The sequence below is a fragment of the Syngnathoides biaculeatus genome, chromosome 3 (assembly GCF_019802595.1).
Source record: "Syngnathoides biaculeatus isolate LvHL_M chromosome 3, ASM1980259v1, whole genome shotgun sequence".
Lineage (NCBI taxonomy): Eukaryota > Metazoa > Chordata > Actinopteri > Syngnathiformes > Syngnathidae > Syngnathoides > Syngnathoides biaculeatus.
This window is the reverse complement of record NC_084642.1, coordinates 15258535-15273967: the sequence shown is the minus strand read 5'-3', so window position 1 is coordinate 15273967 and position 15433 is coordinate 15258535. Positions and strand designations below refer to the sequence as shown.

The window sequence follows — 15433 nt, the reverse complement described above, 5'->3', positions numbered from 1 at the left end:
GATGTCCTTCCCCTCGCTTGAACGTACGCGGGCGGAGTTACACGTTCATAAGTGAGGCGGTCACAACGGAAGCATCTCACGCGCACAACGTCTTCTTCCGCCGCGGTCTTTTTGCGCTGCACAGAGTAGAGCCGTGTAATTATCGCCGGCAGGGTAAGTCCTTTTTATTTCCTTTGTTTTCTCTATGTTAAATCTTTCCATTCGTATCTGTCCATATTTACGATAGTATTATGTGTATTTGCCGGCATGAATGCGGCGTAAATGCGCGGAGGCGCCTCGGCTTGGCAGTTTTTTTGAGAGCCGGCGCACTCAATTGGGTCCTTTGTGTCCTCCATTGCTCTGGTAACACATCAACGGCCAAGTAAGCCTCCCTTGGCTAGCCGGCGAGCGAATCCGTCACGCTCACCCGCACAAACTCTGCAAATTACCTTTTTATGTTTTGTGTCGTATTTTTTCGGGGTTGGTTTTGTGGGGAAAAGTCGCGCTTTGAGAAACGAGTCTCGGGTCACATTTATCAGCCGGCTCAAGCGCTCATCATGAACGTTCCTGTCGATGGGTACAATGTTGAAGCTTCAAACCTTTTTTTTTTTTCACCCCCATTTTGACCTCGGAGAGTTTAAAACAGTGTTTGTCCCCCTTCCCCACAAAGAATCTCGTACATCAGTCACGTTTTTTTTTTTTTTTTTTTGGTCCCAGGAGGCTTTGATGTGGGCCAAATTAGAGGAGGTCCTCCGGTTACAACGGAGTTCTTTAGTTCCATGGCAACGTTACTTGGCCGCGTCTGTTCGTAGGTCTTCTCTCGCTCACCTCCGCTAACCCACTCATAAAAATTACAGTAAATATTTTGAATATGAATCACTACTGGGCACTGAATATAAAGTACACAGTGCCTGCTCGTTGCTCGAACTACAGGAAGCCGACAATTGTTACTCATCTTCCCTCTTTCGACACAGCGAATTTGAATAGAGGCAAATAACTCAAGGGGTATTTTAAAAATGTCAACTATCTTTTTGAAAGAAAAAAAAAACAAAAACTTTCCCGATGAGTTCATTTCCTGGCATGAAATTCTTGGTTTAAAAACCTCGTTCCCTGCCATTCCCGCAATGTGACACTCTTGCAACAGTTTAGTTGGAAAATATTTCTAGGAAAAATACTTTGAGCTCTAATACTTAAACAAAGAAATGAAACAGTGTGCCGGGTCTTTTGTTGTCATAGCCGTTTCTTTTTTTATTTTATGGAGGGGGTGTAATACCAAGGTAATACCGGTAATTCTATGAATTTTGGTCATGACAGCCCTGATGTGAAATTTTAAAGCCATCTGTAGTCAGTGCTGCTGTAATAAAGACCCTCCCGCCTTTGAATTTCACTTTCAGTTCCGACCCCCTATTGGTAACTGTCTGTGCCCCCTCAGAAATTCTTACAAATGTCTAATAAAATGTTAAACTTTAATTCTACCACAAACTAAACAGTTTGTCATTTCCCATTCATGTTAGAGCATAAGTCTTTTGCATGATTTCATTTTGAAAACGTGTCAATGAACACTCGGAACTTCCTTTTGACCACTGGTGTCAAACTCAAGGCCCGGGGGCCATATCTCGGCCCCCGCATGTATTTATGTGGCCTGCAAAGGCAAATCATGTTTATCAACTCCATGATTTTTGTGAAAATCTATGACAAAATTTCATGTGTAAATATGATGAGGGGCGGCACGGTGCAGCAGCCGATAAAGCGTGAGCATCACAGTTCTGAGGTCCCGGGTTCAATCCCAGACCCGCTTGTGTGGAGTTTGCATGTTCTCCCCGTGCCTGCGTGGGTTTCCTCCGGGCACTCCGGTTTCGTCCCACATCCCAAAAACATGCAACGTTAATGTCCAGTTAACTCTAAATTGCCCCTAGGTGCGATTGTGAGTGCGACTGTTTGTCTCCATGTGCCCTGCGATTGACTGGCGACCAGTTCAGGGTGTACCTCCAGTTGTGATAGGCTCCAGCACTCCCTACGACCCTTGTGAAGATAAGTGGGTAAGAAAATGGATAGATGAATATAATGAGGTGGTTGAAAGATTTTTATGGTTTTGCAGCCCTCTGAGGTGAAAAACCGGTCCTCGAATGTGGCCCACGATTAAAACGCTCTCAACTTAAAGCTCTCCGTCAAGCTTTTATTACTTTAATATTGTAACTTGAGACGAATGTACTACGTATTATCCAAAAAGCTGGGCCTGATCTTGTGGCCCCGTGATTGTTTTTTTTTTTTTTTTTAAACCCACAGAGTACAAACCTGCAAATATTACCGTAGTTCCATGTTCTCACTGATTGGGATTTTTGTGCGCGTGTGTTATCAGAACATGTCATCGTGCGGGCTGTGGAAAGAGAGCCTGGCCGTCGCCGAGGACTACATAGGCCTATGCTGCGCAGCGGAAGCGGGAGCGGCCCCGCCCCCTCCCAGCGAGGCGGCCGCCGTCATGAGGCGCCTGGGCCGCCACGCCGAGTCGCTCAACGAGGCTTCCCTCCGGAGCCTGGCCCAGAACTTCATCAGGGAGTGCGGGCCGGACGTATGCTCCGGCCTCAGGAGGGTCATGGAGGAGATGGTGAACGACGGACTCTTGAACTGGGGGAGGGTGGTGTCCCTCTTCGCCTTCACGGGGGTGCTGGCCAGGATGCTGCGGGGGCACCGTGAGCAGGAGCAGACAAGCGCCACCGCCACTAAGTCGGGGCTGGACCTCGACGAGTGGCCCCAAACTCGAAGGAAGCTGGCAGAGACCATCGCTGACTTTCTCGAAGAGGAGAAGAAGGAGTGGATGCTGGAGAACAATGGCTGGGTAGGCGCTACACTACTAGCACATTTATTTCGTCTGCATGCCCCCTTTGCACCGGGGAAAGATTTTGTGTACAATTTCTTGATGAGTACTTTTCAACCATTACGGAGCTAAGTTATCAAACATTTGACATTTGCATTTCAGCACCACCCAAAAGATTTTTCACCCTCCGAATACCGCCGTGAAATCTAACTTTCAAATACAATTACAGGCAACATTTGTGTTTCCCCCAAAAATGAAGCGGGAGTTTTATTCTGAAAAATATATTTGCTGTATTACTATTATTGGATGGAATGCAAGATACAGTTTGAATAGTAGCCTTGTTGCGTGCCTTTTGATACGCTACTGTAAACATCTTGACTGCCAATCAGAATCATCTTTATTTTGTCAAGTACAGTATGTCAAAAAACAAGGAATTTGTCTCTGGTAGTTGGAGCCGCTCTATTTACCGTAATCCCCAGCCTAAGAGCGCACCTCACCCGACCATTTTTTACATGCATACGCTGTAGCTGTGTAAAAGCTGCAAGAGAAACCCACATTGAAACACGAGATATTTACAAAGAAAGACGGTACACAGAGTTTCACACTGGCACCGCTGTGTTAATGCTAACGCTAGCACCGCACTAGCAGGGTCGGTTAAAAAAAAGACGAGTAAATGTCATTTCCTCGGCACATATATTCCACCGGTCTCACTCTTATTTTCCGCTCGAGTGGCCCCTTGCGGATGTTGCGGAAAAAAATGCACAAATTAGAGTTGAAAGCGTGTGAAAAAAGTCGCAGCTTATAGGCCGGAAATTACGGTAGTACAGTAACAAGTCAATTGACAGAATACTTTTGAGATACTATTCAAAGCATGGAGAAAGAGTCACTGAGCAATGAAAGGTTGCTAGTCATTTGGAATCTTGGTACTTGGTTTTTTTTTGACACTGGTGCAAAAAGATAAGAGACCTCTGGCAATTAGAGCAGTTTGAATGACTAATTGAACAATAGTCCAGTGCACCGAGGTTGTGCAAAGGCGGCCAAGATTTCAACAAATGTCTGCATATTAAAGTAATAAGTACTGCGATAATCTGAGACAATGTCGATTGTGCAATTGTTGCAGATAGTGTTCCCTCATTATTTGTGGGAGTTACTAAAACTTACCGGTAAACATCACTGAGACATGCCAGTAACACAGAAGCAGCACATTAGCACAGCGCTAACGGTAGCGCAGCGCTAAGAGGGCCAGTAAAAGTCACTTCCTCGGCACATATATTCCACTGGTCTCATTCTGACCTTTTCCACTCGAGTGCCCCCTTGCGGCCGTTAGAAGAAAAAAAATGCACAAATTGGCCACATCACCGCATAAACCGCAGGGTTGAAAGTGTGTGTGTGTGTGTGTGTGTGTGTGGGTGGAGGGGGGGGGGACACACGCGGCTTGTAGGCTGAAAATTATTGTATTAGTCTTGTAGCCTGATTCACGGATGATGATGTGCCTGTCCCAGGCGTTTTGTCTCACCCGCTCCGCTCATGTTATTTTATTTTATTTTTTTTAAATAACATTATTGCTGTTGTCTGTACAAGGAAATCTCAAATGACAAAAATCCAAAACATTTTAGTAGGTGTGTTATATAAATTATATATATTTATTATATAAAAAGTTGTTTCTAGAAATGCAAAGTGGTGGTGGTGTTTTTTTTTTTTTTTTTTTTTTTTTTTTAATTTCACCTGTCGGTTCCTCAACAAAGCGAAAGTTGGCAGAAAAAGAAAGTCTCGGCGCTGGAAAGAACCGACTAGTTTATTTGAAACATATACTTGAGAGTGAAAGTGTGATGAACTTTTTTTTGGTTTTTTTTTTTTTGTTCGATTGGCCTCCCTTCAAGAGAACGGCCGCTCTGCTGACAGACTGCTTGTTGACTCGCAACCTGTTTTTTCCCCTACTGGAAAATGTTCTGGATTTGAGCTGAGATGCCTCATAAATGCTCGTTTATAGCAACACTGAGTTGGCAGCTTTTTCGGAATGGACAACACACACAGACACACACCCCTCCTGTGTTCAGTTGGCAGCTGCCTTCAACGGCCACAAAGGCAGCTCAGCCTCACAGACTTGAAATAGACTGTGCGTGTGCGTGCGTGCGGTTATAGGGAAACTACAAAGTTGTGTAGTTGTAGTTGTGAAACAAGGCAGCAGCTGTGTACACGGCAACAACAGGTGTTCACACTCTTTGTGTTCATTTCACCGGTTTGTGCAACTTGTTGAGCATCTTGCCACTGAGGATGATGATGATGATGCTGGAGGTTAGCATTGTGATGCTGGGAGCGCAACTTTCACTCAAAGGTCATTTTTCAGCGCAATTTTATTGTTGGAAAATTGAGATATATTTTTTTTCTTTGTAACATTACAACTTGTAATAGTATATTACTGTCTTTAATGTTAATTCTTCCTTGTAATATATGTCCAAAGAAATAATTTTCGGTAATATTTTTACTTCATTCTTGTCGGAATTTTTTTTTTCCCCGACTGAAAATTCGTCAGCAAAAATAGACAAAAAAATTGTAATATTCTGACTTTTTTTCTTGTTTAAAAAAACAAGTTTTGTGAAAATGAATTCTTGTAAAACTGTTCTTTTTGTATAACTACTTTAATCTCACAACTCTAAATGTCAACTGTATTCTTGTAAAAATACATAATGGTACCTCTACTTATGAATGTCTCTCGTAATGAAAAATTCAGGATACAAAACACCTCCTAGGAAAAATATTGTCTCCAGTTATGAAGGAAATTCAGGATAAGAAAGGAAATATGAGGTGCTGGATTCGCAGCCCCCAAATCCCACTGAGCGTTAAACCTTCCTGTATTTTGTTGCTTTGAAAGTGGCTCTCGCTGTCGCATCTTCCTGGCATCCCGTTGGCTAGGAGGGACGTCAATCTTTACCCATGATGCTTTTTGTTTCCCTTGGACACTCGACTGTCACCTACTCACGCTCGCGCTGTCAAAAGCTAGCGCACGTTGGAAAATGACAACTTTTTTTTTGTTTTTTGCAACTTTATTCATCTTTCTCTCCCGAGAAACTTTAGTGGAATTTAGTTGTGTGTTTGTATGTTTTGTCTCGGTTGTGTGTATTGTGTAATATTTAATGCAGGTGGGCGTGTTGTCATTGGTCCCGCGCACGCCACATCGTTGATCAATGAATGTCCATTGACGATGGTTCTTGTGCGTTGTCGTTTCAGGAGGGTTTCTGCAAGTCGTGCAGCGGCTGGCAGTCCATTCAGGACGTGTCGATGAAGACGGCGCTGCTGGCCGCGGCCGGCGTGGGTCTCGCCGGACTCACCTTCCTGCTGGGCCGCTAAAAGCGGTCCGGTCCGTACCACGGATGCCGCGCAATCGGGCGGTCGAATGTTTCCGCGCACACACACACACACACACACATACAAACACACACACTGGCGTCGTTCTGTTGCTCCACGTGATTGCCCAAATGTTCCGGATGCCTTCTTCACGCACGTTGGAGCCCAGTGACTGTGAAACACTTTGCTTAGTCTAGACTGCCTTGTCTCTGCTACAACGTGTAAATTAATATATTATATTTATATCAAATGAAGCCCTTTTTTTCTAGACTGACGTGCATTCTTTTGGCTTGTTTCTGCTTGTGTGCGATGTGTGTGTGTGTGTGTGTGTGTGTGTTGGGCCCAGTTAGCAGAGCTGGCCCGGCCATTAATGACGGTGCTAATTGTTTGTGAAATCTTACCTTTATTTTAAATGTTTTTTTTTTTTTTACGCCAGGGACCAAATCTTTTGAATCTTTTGGGGAATTTCAGAACAAGTACCCAACAACCTATTTTTACATTGTTTTGGTTGTATTTATTTGTCAGTTTTTGTAATAAAAAGTCAACTTCCAACTTTCTCCATGGTTTTTGTACTTACTACAAAAAAAAAAATTGGAAAATGAGCACGTTGCGGGCAAGCGAGAGGCTTTGAACGACAGGCAGGTCCCCCCCCAACCCCCACTCCTGGATTCGTAGCAACACGTTTGAATTCAATTAAATTGTTTTACTTGTAAATAGATTCAAATTATTTTTTCCTTCTTCTGGAGTGGCTGAGAACTGACTTAAAAGGCCACCATTCTTCCTGCCTCCAACCTAAAATGGTTAAACTGGCAGAAAAAAAAAATTGGTATTTTGGGAGTTCTTTGTTAAAGTTCCCAAGGATAATGAGGGGAGAGTCTGGGTGCTCGTTTTTAATTTTTTTTTGTTTAAGTGTCAGCTTGAGGAGGAACGTCAAAACCAGCAAGGACGAAAGAGGCCAACTGAGGTGACGAGTAGAACGTGAACAGCGAGTCCGGGCTTGCCATGCGTGTTGAGCTCCCAGACGTTGATACTCCACCGGGTATTTTTTTTTTCCATTGAATTCAGTAGGCATGCTGTGACGTGATGAAGTTGCACACTGGCACTGGTTCAGCGTTGTTTCAAACACAAAATGCAATTAAAATGTGATAATTTTTCTGACTAATTTGATTCTAACTTATCGTGATTGCGTTCAAAGTTCCACCCATAAAATCGTCGGGACCATTAACATTCTCAGGGTACTGCGACCTAAAAACATTTGCGATAAGGCTCACGGAAAACTCCAAATTGTCCAAATAGTTGGCAATATGTGCCATGTGATTGACCGGCGACCATTCCAGGGTGTACAGTCACAGTCAATTGAATTTTCTCAGGTAAACTCCACCTGACCCTAACGATCAATCTCAAATTACCAAGAAATATTTTATAATGCCAATTTGGCTCATTTGAGAACAATGCGTTAAAAAAAAAAAAAAAGACGGAGTCGTCTCCAACATTCACGGAAGCGTGTTGCGGCCACACGTTAATCTTTGGTAAACCTCTCCCCGACAGACTTTTTTTTTTTTTTTTAAATATGGATTGTTCTCAAATGATCTGGCCCGCCACATGATTTTATATGGCCCACGGAGGCAAATCACGTGTAACAACTTCCACAAATTTTGTGAAAAATCTGCACCCAAATTTCCTATTGTCATATCCTAAATGATAATATTGAGATATTGCAAGCATTTTTGTGTTGCCAAAAATCAACAATAGTTTAAAAACGCTTCCCTTGATTTATCTTTCCAAAACTACTCCATAAATTCCATGTGTAAATATGATTAGGCAGTCATAACGGCCCTCAGAGGGGAACTGAAAATATAATGTGGCCTGCAACAAAAATGTGTTTGACACCCCTGCACTATAGAAAATGGTCGGGTGGTCCCGAGAATGGCTCGCACCCCGCCTGCCGTTTTCTTAGGAGTTGGTGGATTGGACCACATTGGATGCGGCAGCTGTAAAGTATTTGAGGAAATTCCCGAGGGTGGAACCAAAACGTCAATTTGGGGGTGTCCGAGCAGCCTGCCGGCGGACCATCGGGGCCCCAGAGGCTCAAAAGGAGCCTCGAGACTTTTGTTTGGTTCACATTTGAACTGATTAATATATAGGCAATGAAGTATTAATCCGTGGATGTTTTCAATCTTTTGTATTTTACACAAACATTGCGTCCATCCATTTCAACCTCGCCAAGAATGTCCAAAAGTTGTCAGACGTCAAAGAAGCACAGACTTGATTTGCGGGTAAAGCTGCAGTTTATTGGCTTGAATCACAGACGAATCGCGCGTGCTTCAAACAACACAAAGGCCAAAATTTTGCACTTTCCATTTTCATCGTTTCCCTCTGATTTTCCCAACTTGAGCCGTTACCACGAAGGCATCGCTGTCAAAGTTTTGACCCCCGAGAGCAAAAAAGCACTTTATTTTGTGTGTGTGTTTGTATCCAATTAGAAGCAATTTGTAGGGCTGCTGATTACATGAAGCGTGAACCAGACGGCCACGATGGGAGAAGCACCCGCAGACTCCGGCTCAGCCGACGGCCTCCTGAGGCATCGTGTGTCGCGCTTTTCTTCGATTTCGGCCCGCACAGTCATGAAAAGGAGGACGGTCGGCGTCCGGCCCCTGCGAGTCTTTCCCATCATGCTCTGGTGTTCCTCATCTGTGGGGACAACAATGCCGGACGATCACCATAGAGGGCCAAAACGTCCTCCGTCGTGGGGAGGGGGGGTTATCGCAGGAAGCAGACTTCACCCGGAACCGGTCACCAGTCAATGGCAACCCGAACTCAAAGCCATATTTTGACACCCTCACTTGAATGTAAAACCCTACTTTGAAACAATGTATGAAACATATTTTGAGACCAATCAAGTGAAACTGACTAAGTGGCTTGAATGGATTTTTTTTTTTTTTTTTTTTTTTTTTTTGCTGTGGCGTGTCTGTCACTCACTCACTCACCATCTCGTCTTCTTCTATTTGCCTCTTTCAGCCTTCATTATCTCCTCACCGATCTGCACACGCACACACACACGTTATTGTACAAGGCCAAAGGTAGCGAGCTAACAATCCCTTTGGAATTGCAAGCAGGTCACTCACCTTCTTTGCGGACGGGAAGCTTCCCGAACTCAACTTGGAGTGGACCAAGTTTCCGTTCACCTTCACCTCAAAACTGCCTGCGGGCGACATTATCGTTATTCTTAATTTTAGGATTATTTTTCCCACAATCCTTTCGCCTCTGGGCACGACGCTGGCCAATTTTTGGAACCATTCTAGCTGTAAATGGAGTAAAACTCGTCGACGTTGGAGAGTTTTGTCTCATTTTGAACTTCAGCTATCAACAACATAACGTTTACATCAAAATGTAGCTTCTTTTTTTTTTTTTGCTTGTCGAATCTATGTTCTAATTCCTTTTGTTATTTACTAGATTGAATATCATGCAATATGTGTGAAACGGGTTAACTAAACTTGATTTTAATGAGTAATTTTGAAAGGGTTTCGACCAGATTTCGTCTGGTTTCATCATTTTTGAAAAAGCTAAGACTGAAATGGACTCCAGTGGAGCAAAATAATAGCCCAATGCCACTTTAATTTTAACAATTGGAAGCTGTTACCGTTTGCAGTATAAGAAAACAAATATTATATGTATGTATAATATTGGTTTTATACACAAGACCAAACGCAGGTCCTTTGTGGCACCGGAAGCAGCAGCGACAGGGTTTTATGTGCAATACACATCGTTGACCAACAGGTGGCAGACGTGTTCAAGATTTCCGATGGCGGCCACGCCTACCGACCAATGTTATCCATTTCCCGTACTGCTTATCCTCAATTTCGTATTTACTGTGTTTGTCTATAGATAATAGTCACTGGTGTAACATTTCGTGCATCAATATATAATTGTAACATTGCATCCATTTTAACACGTTATAACATTTTCAGTTTTTATGGTATTATCAAGAAATTAAAAAAAATTACATTATAAAAGGAAAAATATTATTTTTTTCCAGATTAAAAAAAAAAATCAAACTAAGACTTGTTACTTGTTTGAGTGGAGCCGAAAGGACAAAAATACAAAATAATTTAAAAAAATAATTTTCAAATGAGGAAAAAAGGTCAAGTACTTCTCCTGCCAACGTATCCCATTACGTCGATATCTGGAAAATCCTTCTTGAGGTCTGCGGCCAGAGCACTAAATTTAGAGCCGTAACCTCAGCTGCCGCTGCAAGAACAAAAAGGAAGAACACCTGAAGCGTTCTCATCGCATACCAAACAACAACAACAACAAGAACAAGACTTGTTGACCCGGATGCAGGGCCACAGACTCACCAATACTCAACCTCAACTCGGATCATTTTTCCGGTTTTTTGTTTTGTTTGGCCGGCTGATGAGGAGCACGAGTCTGGCAGGTTCTCGTTGAACGATGAGAAGAAAAAAAAAAAAAAGAGACAAAGTCACGTCCGTCAGCCTCCTTTTTATGATGAGAAAGTAAACACACCCAGTGGGAGGTACTGGCCCCAAAACCAGTCTGCCCAGTTTGCGTAGGCACGTCGCAGCCGTTCGCTATTTCCTGTTTCCTTTATAAACACAACAAGCGCAAAAAATAAAAAATAAAAATGAAAATTGCTGGTTGTGAACAGAGTTCACTGTCACCATGCGATGTTTGGATCTGAAAGGTTTGCGCATAAGTAAAAAAAAAAAGTTATGTCACTTCTGTCGCAAAACACACCTGGAAGATTTTATGAAAACCAAAGTAAAACAAAGACAAATGAAAAGAAAATACACTACTCACTATCCATCCATTTTCTGAGCCGCTTATCCACACGAGGGTGCTGTCATCGGGCAGGAGACGGGGTACACCCTGAAATGGTCGCCAGCCAATCGTAGGGCGAAGAGACAAACAACGTGCTCACAATTTAGAGTGTCCAATGAATGCATGTTGGGGGATGTGGGAGGAGACCGCAGGGCCCGGAGAAAAGCCACGCGGGGACGGGGAGAACATGCAAACTCCACACAGGCGAGGCCAGATTTGAACCCCGGCCCTCAGAACTGTGAGGCCAACGCTCGACAGCTGTCCCACCGTACTGCCGGTTACAGCCAAATTTGCAACATTTTCAGGATTTTATTATTTACGTGGGCAATGTGGAAAACCTAGTGGGTAGGAAGGCTTTGAATTGGTGAAGAAATGTGGAACCAGAAAAGGATGGAATGGGAGAGATTTTGGGTGTTGTTACCACGGTAAAATGGAAAATGCGGGTGTGGAATGTGGGTAAGATGGGAATGTGGGGAACGCAAGAAGTTCTGAATCAGCCGAATGGTTAAAAAGTGAAAGAAAGCAACGCTACCACGAAGCCTTTGTTGAAAGTGCCATTGGGAATGAATGGCTTTTTTTTAGGGGGGTGGGGGGTAAAATTGTGGGAAATGTGGGTAACATCACCCTTAGTAAAACTTCACGTGAAGTTTATGAACAGGACCAAGTTGGAACGGTAAAAGTCAGATGAAAAATGTGGAAGGGAATAAAATTGACATTTTGATGTAGGAAAACATTCAGAGAAAAATGACAACTTGTCCTGAAATTTTGCATCTCGTCCACTGAACGAAAGTGCAAAAACGAACCCACAACTAGCCCTTCTATGGTATGAGTCCAAAAAATTGTCATCGTTGCTCATACTGAAAGTGGAAGTTGGGGAGAAAAAACACTTTCACTTTCAGAGAAAACGAAAAAAAAAAAAAAGCGGTCACAACATTAGGTACACCTCATTACCAAAGGCACCAAATGGTCCATTTGTAGAAAAAGAAAAAACAAATCTATGCATCTAGTTACCGGTTGTTGACATACAGTTATCTGGTGAAATAAAACATGAACGTAAACTAAGGCCCACCATCTGTCATGTGGGACTTGTACGCATCAATTACTTTCCTACATGTGTACGTGTCATATGGAGAACACACGCACAACCCCGGAAGCTGACATTTTAACAGTGTCGCTGTGGTTGAGTTAGCTTTTAAGCAGGCTCCCACTTGTAACTTTCCCTTCGTCCCAATCGCGAGCATTTACGGCGCAAACGTTGTTCTGTTAGCGACTTTCCGTGTCGGCTGTCACCACGACTGGAAATTTATCGAGCCCGGTAAAAAACTCCTGTGGTCATGGTACGGAACGATGACCCACCCTACACCATCTTTGATTGGCTAGGAGTCATACTTTTGTTTGGCTGAGTGTGGAATGCACACACACACACACACACACACACACACACAAAGAACACCGCACCTACTGTGCAACACCAGGGTGGAAACGTCATGTTTTGGGGATGTTTGTCTGCAAAGGGGGCCACCTTTTGTGAGATTTGGAGTAAAAACAGGCCAGTATGGCGATGATCTCCGGGCAAGGAAAGAAGTATTTCTTCTCATTTTTGTTTTATACTTCATGTTGTTGCCAAGTACGCTTACCTGTCTTTTGTGGGGTCGCCGAGAGCTTTCGTTTTGCGAAGACGCAACAAACGGGACGCGCGGAAAAAACTCAAGTGCCCACGTAGAAGCACCTCTGACAAGTGTTATTGCTGGGAGGTTTTTTTTCCAAATTTATTTTACATTTTTTCAAGTTTCTAATCACGACAAACGGCAGAACGTCGCCTCTGCTCTTGTTCTGTAGTCGTGCTGACAAGGTGATGGCGTTCTTGTGTAGTCGCGTGGGAGGCTCAATACTTGATTGTATTTTAAAGCAGTTTTGCTTGGGCACAAACTTGAACAGGGAAAAAAACAAGTCTAGCCATTCATTTTCTGAGCTGCTTATCCTCATGCGGGTCATGGGAGTGCTGGAGCCAATCCCAGTTGTCATCAGGTAGGAGGCGGGGTACACCCCAAACCGGTTGCCAGCCAATCGCAGGGCACATGGAGACAAACAGGCGCACTCAAAATCACACCTAGGGGCAATTTAGAGTCTCCAATTGATGGTTTCGAGATGTGGGAGGAAACCGGAGTGCCTGGAGAAAACCCACGCAGGCACGGGGAAAACATGCAAACTCCACACAGGCAAGGGCGGGATCAAACCCTGGATCTCAGAACTGTGAGGACAACGCTTTCCAGCTGGTCCACCGTGCCGTACAAGCGCTTTCATTCATCTTTAAAGTTCCGAACTTCACAGAATGTTTTGTTTATTTCCGATTTGCATGACAGCTAATTAGGTCACGTTCAAAACTAAAAGGCAGCAGGGACAGTTTGACCCTGGAACAGATCATTATTAAGGATTTGATGGATGACAGCGAACTACGCATGTTTACCTAACGTTAAATCCAGAAGGTGGAGTTACAATTAAGAAAAAAATAGTCAATAGAAATCAGTCATTTCCACATTTTCTAACTGAAAAATAAAAAAAATACATTTACAAAAAGAAGCCATTGAATAAAAATGTTTAATAGATAGGATATAAATGGACAGAGTACAATATATTTGAAACCAAGCGACACATCGAGCTTGCTTGAGATTTTATTTGTTTAAAACGTTCAGTACAAAATGTATCGCGTAATACCCTTCTCAACTGTACCCTGAATAAAAGATGACAACGCTCCCGTTCTCGCAGATAACAGTATCTATAAGATACACTCGATTTAATCCATCTGCGCTTATCGACAGGTGATGACAAAGATATTGCAATCGTACCTCTGTAACAACGAGGGCGGACAATAAAATACTACGTCATGTCCTGGAAAAGTTGCATTGCAATCTGCCCTTTTTTTTTTTCTTCAAACATGATTTCATAAAGTTAGAGATTCAAAGCGTGGATAAAAGATGGTTTGCACATTAAAAAAAAAAGAAGAAAAAAGCCGTAACAGATGTACAATGCACTTTGATTTCTCCTTTTTTTGTTGTTGTAATAATATACATATATGTTCAAGGAAGGCAACAGCAACATCAATAAATAATAATAATAATAATAAGTCATGTACCCGCTCATGTATGGACACATGCAAAGATGAGTGCTACGACACACTGCGGGCGGCTGGGGCCGTTTCTCGGGAAACGAGCGGCATTCTTCCAGTTCACGGATCGATCGCGGCGTCGTCAGCCTCATGGATTGGTGCGGTTCCTTGGCTCCGCCCCCCGGGTTGACACCTGCTCAGGCGTGTACTCGTTCCTCTTCAGATCTAAACCACCACATGGCCATTTAATCCAACGCGTCACCTTCTTTGCAATACTTTGAGTGATTCTCTAAGTGTGGCGTACTAGTGGTCCTCAACATCCCTCTTTCATTCACATGAAAGAATCACTGAATTAAATGTTCCAAAAAAAATGTTAAATCACCTCTTCTGTCACTAGACGATCTATAAAATAATAATTCAGATTTGATTAGAGACAATAGATCCCCGCAAGAGAAGGATGCCCGTAAAGAGATCTTTTCATCATATTTTACTGTCACTTTTTTTTTTTTTTTAAACACACTTTCAACCCTGCGGTTTATGCGGTGATCCGGCTAATTTGTGCATTTTTTCTAACAGCCGCAAGGGCGCACTCGAGCGGAAAAGGTAAGAATGAGACCGGTGGAATATATGTACCGAGGAAGTGAATTTTCCCGGTATGTCTTTTTTGTTTAACCAGCCCCGTTAGCGCTGCGCTAGCGTGTTGCTGCCGCGTCTCAGTGATTTTTACAGCTGTTTTTTTTTTTTTAAACCGGCCCTGTTAGTGCCGTACTAGCTTAGCGCCGTGTCTCAGTGATTTAGGTATGCTTTTTTTTTTTTTTAACCGGCTCTGTTAGTGCTGTCTACCATGTTGCTACTGTGTAGCTGCCGCGGCTGTTTTTTTTACCGGTATGTTGTTTTTCTTAAACAGCCCTGTTCATGCTACCGTGTTGTTGCTATGTTAAGCTAAGTTAAGGTATTAAAACTTTGAAAACTCTTTCTTCGTAAATATCTCGTGTTTAAAGGTGGGTTTCAATGTGGGCACTTGCAGCTTTGACACAGGCGCGGCGTATGTATGTACCAAAGGGTATTTCCTTTACATATGTACTGCATGAGGCTTATAATCAGGTGTAATCTGTAGGCTGGAAATTACGGTAAATGGAACTTTTTTATATTGAATCATTATTCAAGTAGTTTTTGTGTATTTTAGCGCAACGTTTATTTTCAAAATAGATGGCTAACAATAATATTAATTTTTTTAAGCTAAAACCTCCACATTGTCTTATATATATATTTGTATATATGAACATGACAGATCAGTATTTTAATGTTGGTCATTGGGTGGTACTTGGAGAGTTTTTTTATTTTTTAAA

At 42.9% G+C, this 15433-nt stretch overlaps 2 protein-coding genes and 1 long non-coding RNA gene across 3 annotated transcripts in view; 1 reads left to right on the top strand and 2 right to left on the bottom strand.

The window, feature by feature from the left end:
* On the top strand, nucleotides 1-6696 carry bcl2l10 (BCL2 like 10). Its single transcript, XM_061814526.1, has 3 exons — nucleotides 1-153; nucleotides 2339-2815; nucleotides 6023-6696. The coding sequence occupies exons 2-3, from the start codon at nucleotides 2342-2344 to the stop codon at nucleotides 6140-6142; spliced, it is 594 nt and encodes a 197-aa protein (XP_061670510.1). The 5' UTR covers nucleotides 1-153; nucleotides 2339-2341; the 3' UTR covers nucleotides 6143-6696.
* A 1712-nt stretch (nucleotides 6697-8408) lies between these two features.
* Nucleotides 8409-10972, bottom strand: LOC133497783 (uncharacterized). Its single transcript, XR_009794103.1, has 6 exons — nucleotides 10958-10972; nucleotides 10495-10742; nucleotides 10290-10387; nucleotides 9265-9341; nucleotides 9127-9179; nucleotides 8409-8830 (listed from the first exon to the last, which is right to left on the bottom strand). It is a non-coding gene; the product is annotated as an uncharacterized LOC133497783 (long non-coding RNA).
* Nucleotides 10973-13637: 2665 nt separating this feature from the next.
* LOC133498092 (transient receptor potential cation channel subfamily M member 7-like) overlaps nucleotides 13638-15433 on the bottom strand; it is a 56564-nt gene continuing 54768 nt past the window's right edge. Inside the window, 2 exon segments of the mRNA XM_061814515.1 lie at nucleotides 13638-14274; nucleotides 14277-14309. Of these exon segments, the coding sequence (XP_061670499.1) occupies nucleotides 13928-14274; nucleotides 14277-14309 (380 nt within the window). The 3' untranslated portion in view covers nucleotides 13638-13927.

Coding starts and splice junctions, on each gene's coding strand:
- bcl2l10 (XM_061814526.1), top strand. CDS start 2,342: ATGTCATCGTGCGGGCTGTGGAAAGAGAGCCTGGCCGTCGCCGAGGAC. Junction 2,816..6,022: donor TGCTGGAGAACAATGGCTGG/GTAGGCGCTACA, acceptor TTGTCGTTTCAG/GAGGGTTTCTGCAAGTCGTG.